The sequence below is a fragment of the Carettochelys insculpta genome, chromosome 2 (genome assembly GCF_033958435.1).
Source record: "Carettochelys insculpta isolate YL-2023 chromosome 2, ASM3395843v1, whole genome shotgun sequence".
In the NCBI taxonomy this organism is placed as follows: domain Eukaryota; kingdom Metazoa; phylum Chordata; order Testudines; family Carettochelyidae; genus Carettochelys; species Carettochelys insculpta.
The window spans coordinates 185,516,809-185,526,892 of record NC_134138.1 but is presented as its reverse complement, the minus strand read 5'-3'; the positions used below and the strand labels follow the sequence as shown (position 1 = coordinate 185,526,892).

General features: G+C 44.7%; 1 protein-coding gene across 1 annotated transcript; it reads left to right on the top strand.

The window, feature by feature from the left end:
• Positions 1 to 468: 468 nt before the first annotated feature.
• On the top strand, positions 469 to 5,621 carry LOC142008757 (putative G-protein coupled receptor 141). The gene is made up of 2 exons (XM_074986049.1): positions 469 to 525; positions 4,732 to 5,621. The coding sequence occupies exon 2, from the start codon at positions 4,752 to 4,754 to the stop codon at positions 5,619 to 5,621; it is 870 nt and encodes a 289-aa protein (XP_074842150.1). The 5' UTR covers positions 469 to 525; positions 4,732 to 4,751.
• Positions 5,622 to 10,084: the final 4,463 nt, after the last annotated feature.

Genomic DNA, 10,084 nt, shown 5'->3' with positions numbered 1-10,084 from the left:
GCTGTGGCCAAGTTCCCTGTGGTCCCATACAGTTTGTTTACAGTTAATAGTCCTGGCTCTCCATGTTCTGTGCTGTTATTTAGCTCTACTTTACCCCTAAATGTCTTCTAAGAGCCCAGTAAGCAGTGGAAGTGATGGTAGTGTGCTAGGCAATATTAACCTCCTGTGGTCCTGAAAATTCTCTTGTCCGGCACCTGTCCAGTTCCGAGGGTGCCAGATGAGAGAAGTTCAACCTGTAGTTAACTCCTGGGCATCCAGAGCGTGCTCAGACCTGTACCTCCCACAAGCTCAAACAAAATGCCACTCTGCTATTTACAGGCATTTTGGAAACTTTTAGTCCTTCGTGTGTGTTTAGGAAAGTAAAACTTAATCAGTACTTCCTGTGTGGGAGCAGATAAAGCAACAGTATGTCTGCAGGAAGGCCAGTAATGTTGCTTTCTCTTCACATAAGGAGTGAACACAATGTACTTTGCAATGCATGAAATGGAGAAGAAAAAGTAAATCAGGATAATAGCATATTAAGAGGTAACATTTCTTCTTTGTATATTAGTTGCAAATTACTACAGATAATAACAATATTGTCCTTGACTAAAGCAATGAATTTTTGAAAAGCACTGAAACCGTAGGCATGCAATGATGTAATTATCCTGCTTATAACAATGCAACAGCTTACTGTTCAAAACTCCTCTTGAAATATTAATCCCATTTACTGGAACATGGATTTAAGAGTGAAATGGCAGTGTTCTTACAACAAGAAGTTCTGTGGCACCTTATAGACTAACAGTTATTTTGGAGCATAAGATTTTGTGGGAAAAGACTTGCTCCGTCAGATGCTTATGAAACAAACAAACATTCTTATTCTTTTTAGTGTACCGCATATCAAAGTTGTCCATCCTGCAAGTTTGACTTGAAATTCTGCCAATTATTCAGACAGCTGTACATTTTTTACTACTTTCAAGATTTTTAAATATATGTTTAAAAAGAGTAAAAGGAGTCCTTTTCTGACTTTGGACTGCAACTTAGTCAATATAGTCTTGAGAATTTATCTTTTACTTTCTGCTCCAAAAATGCTTTAACTAGTTTTTAGTGAAAGTTTGGTGTTTATCTGAAAGCATATAGTACACAAAAGAAACTGGAGCAGGTCAGGCAAGAGAGGAAAGAGCCTAAAGGTCTACATTTATAACACTGAAGTGAGAAATGTGTTTTTACAGAGGGGACTGGCTTTCAGTCTGTGGTCCCCAGACCCATGAGAGTCAGCGCGTTATTAAAACAAAGTTCTTTAGTAATAGGAAGCAGAGCCCAACCTACTATTCTAATCTGTAAACCATTAAAACAAAGTTTATTTAACTTTAAGGTCCATATTTTTAAAAGGAAGCGTGTCATGCATGTATACAATTTATATGCAGGTTCTATATTCATGTGTCCAAACTGAACAACTATGTTTGAGAATAGGGAGCTGGGCAGCTACGTTCCTAGTTGTGTGCATAACTGCAGTAACTATGAATACGGGTTCACACATACATTAATATTTAGCTTATCCAAGTGGACCTGTACCTTTCAGAAATTTGGTCACAGCTATTCTCTGTCTCCCGAAAGAGAGGAATTCAGGTAAAATTTTGTAGCTAGAAGATTGAAAGGTTAAGGAAGTAGGGTGTGGAGTCATTTACTTGGAGGCTGCTGCCTATAAGTCAGCCTATGGCCCTAGTGATTGAAAGCTATTACCATCGCATGGCTCTTCATTAGCCTAAGTGAAATTAGGCTGTTATTGGACCCATGGTGGTCCACATCATGCCTTCAAAGATGTTCACATATGCCAATAACAGTTTTCATCTTCAAATTTAACTTGCATAATAACAGGGTTTTGCTTTTTAAAATATTGAAGTGAAACTATCTTGCCTATTCCAACTAGTCCTATATCTGGAGGGGGGAAAGAAAATAAAAACGGCTCTAGGTTCACGTACAAAAGGCTTGTAATTCTGCAACCAGTATCAAAATAAAGTGTGGTCTAATGAGTGCTATATGTCAGAACCATGCATTTTTATATTCATAAGATTACATACTGAAGCTATATCTACACTAGAGTTTTGTTGGCAGAAGTCACTGTTGACAGATCTGTCCTGACAGAACCTCTGTTTACAGAACACGTCCACACCTAATACAGGCTCCCTCTGTCAACTCCTTCTGTCGACAGAGAGTGTCCTCATGCTCTGACTGCTCTGTTGACAGAGTGGGCTCCAATGACCTGGAAGTCAGGGTTGCATGGATGCCAAATGCTTCCTGGAGCAACAGCCCAGCCCACCTTTAAAGGGCCTTGTTCCCAGCCCATGCTGAGGCTTACATACCTCTTGGAGGGACAGCAAAGCTAGTGCAGGGCTCCCAGGCTTACTGAGAGAGATTTTGGCTTTTCCAGTTAGCTATGTCGCCAGAGCAGCCCTTGGGCTTGCCCTGGCCACGCCCATGGCTGCTGCAGTTTCTGCAGCATGTCTGCCCTGCCGTCCTTCTCCTCCAGAGGAGGGATGAGCCTGACCCCTCCCATGAGGAGGAAGCTATCATTGCTGTGCCTTGCTGCAACAGCGCCCACGCCCCCCAGTCAGCAGGCGTGTCTGGCGCTACACCACCAGCTCAGAGTGGTGGGACTGGCTGGTGATGGGTGAGTGTGACGACCAGCACTGGCTCCAGAATTTCCTCATGCAGATGGACACCTTTCTGGAGGTATGTGCCTGGCTTGCCTCCATCCTCCACAGGGAGGACACCCACCTCCAGCTCACCAGCCCCCTGCCAAAGAGGGTAGCCATTGCCCTTTGGAAGTTGGCTACCCCAGACAGCTACAGATCTGTTGGGAACCAGTTTGGCATGGGGAAGTCTACCATCGGTGCAGTCTCATGCAGCTGAGGTGCTCCTGGGCTGCAGGCTCTGCCCATGGGGACCCTCAGGGAGCTGGGGTGGAGGTGCTTGGGGGGGAGAATGGGAAGGGGGGAAGCCTCGCCCCAAGGGCACCAGGCTGTCCCACTCACTCACAGTGCTGCTGCCTGGGGGGGTGACCTCCCAGGAGGGGATCTAAAGGGGTGGGGTAGGCAAAAGGAGATGGGGAACACCCTGAAGCCAAGGCTGGCCCTGTCAAAGAGGTGGAGCCTGCCTGGCCCACTGACGGTGCAGCTGGAGGGGGGAAAAGGAGATGAGATGGCAAGTTCTTCCCTCCACATGGCCTCTGGGTCCTCCCCACATCCCCACATGCATGTGGCTCAGGGCAACATCCATGGGTGTGGGTGCTGCATGTGTCCCGCAGGCATACCTGTGAGCAGCGGGTCGCAGTCCCTGGTGGTGTGTCTGGGCTTCAGCCCTTGCCCATGTGGTTGTCTCATCTGCAGCCACGTCAGGGTAGGCAGCCTCCCCCACCCCAGGGCCCTGTGGCCCTGTCAGCTTCCCCTGGGGCTGGCAGCAGGCTGGTGCCTGTGCCCTGCAGATGTCTGGTCAGACCAGGGGAACCATGGTACCTTGAGCACATGTGCAGGTGCTGGGTTTGCAGGGTGGGATCCCACCCTAGCTGGCACAGTGAGGATCGTGGCATGCCCCACTCTTGCCCATGCCCCTCAAGCCCTGGGGTGTGTGCCCCATGGGGTACTCACCAGCAATGACCTTGAAAAGGGCTGGTGAGGCCCAGGAGGTGTCCTGGCTGAAGGAGAGACCTGACTCCATGCTGATGGCCAGGGTCCTCTTGTTGGCCAAGGAGGCAGTATTGCCCTCACCCTCAGACTGCTACTCCCCCAGGTGGGACTCTGGTTCTGGGGGGTGGGGGGGGGCTCCACAGAGGTGTCCAGGAAGCTGGGGTAGGGTAAAGTGTCCTCCACCCAAAGGAGCTTGTGGAGCTCCCTGTAATAGGGGCAATTGGGCTGTCATGCTCCTGAGTGATGGGCGTCATCCGAAGCCCAGGTATTGCCCTGCCAGAGTTCTTTAATTTTGGCCTGGACCTTCTCCATGGTCTGGGTGGGGTGTTCCTGGTCTGCAAAGGCTCTTGCAACCTGGCTGTATCCCTGGGGCATTCTGCCTCTTGGCTGCTGGGTCCAGGAGTAATGTCTCCTTTGCCCCCAGGCTGATGAGGTCTTGGACCTTGGGGTCCATCCAGGACAGGGCCTGCCTCCTCCTGGCCAAGTGGGAGTGAATCCAGGAGCTCCTCTCCCTGCTCCGTGTTGGGCCAGGCTGCTGCCATCCCTGTGAAGTGGCTGCAAGGCATGGCTGTGGGCAGGCTGCAAGCACATGTGCTAGCTGGGTGGCTTACACACTTCCTACTTCCCTGTATGGGGTTTCCAGGGCTGCTGTCCCTTTAAGTCTAACTGGAGAAGCAGAGCATAGAGCTCTGCTTGTGGTGGACAGACTGTCTCCCAGCCCCAGGTGGCTGGCACCATGGAGGACTCCTCTGTCGACAGAAGACCATCTATGCTGCTATTCTGTCAACAGAATCTGTCTACAGAGGCTCTATGCCTCAATATTCAAGACAGACCTCTGCCGACAAAACAGCTGTATTGTGTCGACAGATTCTAGACAGAACACATTTGTAGTGTGGATGTTCCCTAGTTTTGGCAACACAGGTTCAGAGTACACCAATACACAATCCAGTAAATGTTATTTATTGAATTCGTGCTGGTCTACACTTTGAAAATGCAAGAGTATCCATAGGGAAAGTACAAATTAAACAGAGATTTTGAAAGGCATATTCCATTCTTGTATTTTTAGGTAGCCTTGAAAAGAAAACTATGAAGATGTTTAACACGAGCTCAGCACCACCAGATATTCCCTCCAACAAAACCCTGTCACACAACTCGAAGAGCCTGCATGTGATTTTGATAGCACTATATAGTGTCAATCTGGCAGGGGGCATTGCTGGAATCATTGTGATGTCCCGCCTCTTGTTTCAAAGGAATATACAGTCTGTGATGACCACCATTATCATCAATCTCATGGTGGTACATTCCATTCTCCTATTCAGCCTTCCTTTCCGTCTTACCTATTACATTTCATTTGAATGGAAATTTGGGTGGTTCACTTGCAAAGCGTTTAGTGGCATGATCTATGCCCACATGTACATCACCTTCATTTTCTATGTAGCCATTGTTATAATACGCCTCTTGAGACTGGAATTTCAGAGGTGGCACACCAAAACCTGGATTACTGCTGTGTGGCTTGTGGGACTTGTCATTATCTTCCCAATTTTTTTGTCATACTATGGCTCCTCTAAAACCTATAACTATTCTAAATGCTTTCAGTTCCACAGAGGTATGCAAGAGGAGGGTATGATAATAGCAAACTACTGCTTTATTGGTATTCTGGTGGCAACAGTCTCTGCTCTCTCCCTAATCCAATTAGCTGTCATCTTTCAGTTGGCAATGAAGTATTGGCCTGACATGAATTCACATATGGAATTCAGGGCTCAGATGAAGAGTTTTTTTTTCATTGTGGTAATACTCATCTGCTTTGTACCACATCACGCATTCAGAATTTACTACATCCAGAATTTTACCCTGGAGGATGAGACTAACCTAACCCTCTACAATGAAATTTTCTTAGCTCTCACAGCATTGTGCTGCTTGGATCTGTTATGTTTCATAGCAGGAATAGCCCATTAAACAACGAACTACTGGTAAAGCAAGCTGTGATGTGCGGATTTGGGCTGTTTTTTCTAAACAAGACAACTACTAAAGATTTTACTGAGCTACAAGGACTACTGACTTCTCCCTGTGAGGACACTGGCATTTGGATTTGTACAATTATCGTGCTTCTGCAGCCAAATAGGAGACGGAAGCTGTTGGATCTCATTTTCTAACCCGAGTGTTGATCTGCCATCACTCCTCTATATAGAATTGCTAACCAGTTTCCCCCAAGCATTCTGTTTGCTCATTGCTAGTGATCGCTCTTCTCATTTAGCCCTTCTCATTCACTCAAAGATGTTTCTCAGTTGGAATAACTCAATCTACCCAATAAATCTGCTTTCGCAGTTAGTTCATACTGAAGATAATATATTCATAAAACGACCTCTAACTGAGTCAAGATTAGGAAGAATTTTGTTCCTGCAGTGCTGTCCATTCAGGTTTTATATCTTCTTCTGAAGTACTTGATAAAATGGACGAAAAAAGTTGCCTTTGCCCTTTATGTGTGCTGCAGTGGTGTTTTTGAATTAATAAGGAAATGAGCTATATCCAAAGAGTGGAAAAATGGCTCTAGAGGACTGGGAATGAGGCTAAAACTATCTAGGTGGCTCCAATCCCCTTTCACTTCTTTTCAGCACTTTTAGACGAGCTTTTTATTTGTTGTGCCATCCTCCCGTAACTATGCTCTTACACTTCTCATTTAAATACGCTAACTAATAATTTTAAATGCAGACAGCTGAAAAGGTCAACCTTTACAGACATTTGCTTAGTGTCACTTTTAGGGCAGGATGACACCTATTGCTGATACTTCTGGGATTCTGTCCAGGGGAACTGGGGATGTAATGCTGTCTCAAATTGTCTGATCTTTCAGGAGGACTGCAACTCTGCCACAAGGGAAGTATTTTATCAGCCTCCCAAAAACAAAAATAAATAATCCCTCTGACTGTTTTTGCTGTTTTAATACCGATGGTTTCTCCAGGCACAGTTGAGAGAACCAAATCAGGGAGAATTGCTTAAAAAAGGGCCACCTACAGCCCAAGACTGGAGGTCCTCCATTATAAGGCACCAAACCAGTTACACAGAACACTAATGCTGCCACACTGGCCAGCAAGAAGTCACATAAGCAATTTCCTCAGCTTCTGTTGTGCCACAATCAGCATCCCTCCTTACACCAATGGGAGGTTATAAAAACCAATCTCACCAAATACAAACAGGTTCTTACAATCCCACAGGACCAGCCACATTCCCCAGTCAATGTATATCTCAGATCTTCTCCAAAAGAGCACACTATGAATCTAAAAGTTGATTAAAAAAGGAAAGAATAGATTGAGAGTAAAATTGTTAAAGCAATCAAATTATATACACCAATCACAAAGTTCTTGATGCAGGCGTGCAGCAGAGATGAAGTAGGCTACTATCTTAAAAGTCACTGGAATACATCCTAGTTAGGATGGATTATCAGTCCTCCTGGGCTCAGTCCATAGCAAAGATGCTCCTGAAGTGATGAGCTGGAATGAAGACAAAGACTGAGGAACCTCATAGTCTTTCTATACTGTTACCAATGTGGAGGGAATTCCATTGTCCCTCCTTGTGTTGAAGCATGTCTGAGATGGAGCCTGTCACACAAGCAGGTCACCTGCCCAAGATCTTTTTAGGCAATGTGCCATTGCCTCTCTGCTGGGTTACAACTTACAGCCAGATTGCTCAGTGGCTGATTGGAATCCGATAAGGCCCTTTGTCTATCAAGTACTGCTTCACTTGATTAGGAACCTTTTCACAATAAGTTGCCATGCCTCCTATTGTGGTCTCCCAGAAAACAAAATTTCAAACATAAGCACAGAGCAAATACTTATAACTCCACAAACAAAACTTATACAAACATAAACAGTGTAAACAGATTCAGCGAATCTACAGCTTTCACTAGACACCTCACTTGGCACAAGATTTGGTGCAAACCTAGGACAATGGATTGTTCTTCATGTTCAACCTAAAATCCAATAATGTGACAGCTGTATTGTTGATTTCCAGTGTTGGATGCTGTATTGCTCAGGTTGCTGGTATAACTGAAAGCAATACTAGAATAATTTAAGTTAACAAAAATTGTTTCACACAGCTCTCTGTGTGCATATGTGCATGTGGGAGGTGTACATATAGGCATTTGGTGTACATAGGCTTCCTTTCCTGCCCCCCTTACATAGGAAGAGGCTCTCTTTGCTCTTGAGAATACCATATAAGTACCTTGTCCTTAACCCTCCCAGAAGAGCACATGCAAAACTTGTAGACCCATCTCCATTGCTACAGTGATGTCCCTTCCCCTCACAAAGACATATCAAAATCCATGGGGTCCACAAATACCTATTACAGCATGTGGTATACCTCATCCAGTACACTAAATGCCCCAAAAGTAACTATGTGTGTGAAACCAGACAATCACTATGGTCTTGAATAAACTCGCACAGGAAATTAATAAAAGACCAAAATACCACAGCACCTGTGGGTGAGCATTTCTCACAAAGCAATTAGGCTGTATCTGACCTTTCAGTTTTCATCCGCAAAGAAAACTTGCACAACCGTTTCAAAAGATGAGCCCAAGAGCTTAAATTCATAACTGTGCTAGACATTAAAAGTGATAGGCTGAATGTAGGCCCTGAATTTATGGTTTATCACAATGTACAACCCACTTAAACCCCATACTCCAGGTGCTCCTCTGTACCCCTCTTCCCCTGCTTCCTTTTCTCCCTTTGACTGGAGGGTATTAATGAGCTCCTTCACCTTGAATGGTCCCTTAAAATATGTCTTACCTGCTTCATTGAAACAATCTGTAGCACCTTGTGTTGAGCCATGACATTCTGTGGGTAAATCTTCCCTAGACATGCTGCAGTTGCACAGCTGTATCAATGCAGCTGCATTTCTACAGCACATCTTGTGAGGATGCTGTATGCTGATGGGAGAGCTTTCTCCCAATGGCATAATGAAACAACCTCCACAAACGGCAGAAGCCATGCCGGCAGGAGAAGGTCTCCCACAGACATAGCACTGTGAACATGAGCACTCATATGGTTGTCACTCCTGGTGCTCAGGCAGTGGAATATGCATGCCCCTGAGTGACATGAATTGTGTCAGCATAGGCTGTAGGGTATACATAGCCTGAGTTAGTTTCCCAGGCATGAAGAAGAGCTCTGTCTAAGCTCAAAAGCTTTTCTTTCTCACCATAGAAGTTTGTCCAAGAAAAGATATTACCTCATCCGCCTCGTCCCTATCATCAACTACATTTACATGGTGTAGCACATACTGATTTTCTTGTGCTTGGCCAAGTCTCTGTTCTGAACATTAAGATAAAGTGTACACAATCATAATTTTTGACCTTATTTTAGTGGGATTTTTGTCACACACCTGGAGTCAGCTTCCATCACTATGAAGCTTTACCAGGCCCCATAAGCATACTTGGTTGCTTTAGCAGACACCATAAGCATACTTCATCTTAGGTATTTAAATTCTTTCATTCTTTTAAGGTCTCTGCCTATGGCACGCCATATAGGGAGTCCTGTTCCCGTGGTTCTGAAGGATCAATAAGGCAAAATGGTACTGCATATAACATGGACATGTAGTTAGCTGTTAGGTAGAGTTAATTACAATAAAGTTGTTTTATAAGACTCAAAAGGGTTGTTTTTCTATCACCAAAAATCATAAAGTAGGTTATGCTAAATAAAACCATTGTGGCAGGAAGGTTTGCAACCACCGGAAGTATTTGTATCTGAGACAAATGAAACACTGAATAACACACACAAGTGCACCCAACATTTAGGTACAGGATGTAAAAGGGAGAGTTGCATAAAATGTTTTTGCTTAGATGGCCCCCTGGGTAGCCAAGACCATGGGACACCTGGCTAATATGGTAAATCCCATTTCTGAAGGAAGCATGACAGAGATGTTTAATCCTGTGCAGGTTTAATGAATCCAGTAAATATGCAGGCCACAACATGACCTGGGCACACGCATTTGTAAGTAGAAAGCAAATGTTTAGTCAGATGCAATCAGATTATCTTTTATTTTGGGTTTGTTGCTGGCATTCTCAGGCTGGGCGATGTACCCTGCTATACACTGTAACTTCAAAACTGAATCCCAGGGAAATAATTCTCTGTGTTTTATCTACTACTTTTTTCTTAAATTGTTCTATAACACCTCACAACCAAGTATGCTTTATCCCTTTCATGATATATGTTATCTTTTGTTTCCTTAATAAATTACTTTTTTTAAGGCAATGATTTGATTCCTGTGTCTTAGAGGAGCGTCTGTGTATATCCAGGCCTAAGACTGAAAGGCCAACTATCAGATTGCAGCTTAATTTCTTCCTCTTTGTTTTCAAGCTCTCTCCTAAAGGAGGGTTAAGAGCTTGGGGTCCCCCCAAGGGAGACATCCCAAGTGTATCTTCCTGGGTTTTA

What these genes read in the sequence shown, in the direction of transcription:
- LOC142008757 (XM_074986049.1), top strand. Translation starts at nt 4,752, where the DNA reads ATGAAGATGTTTAACACGAGCTCAGCACCACCAGATATTCCCTCCAAC.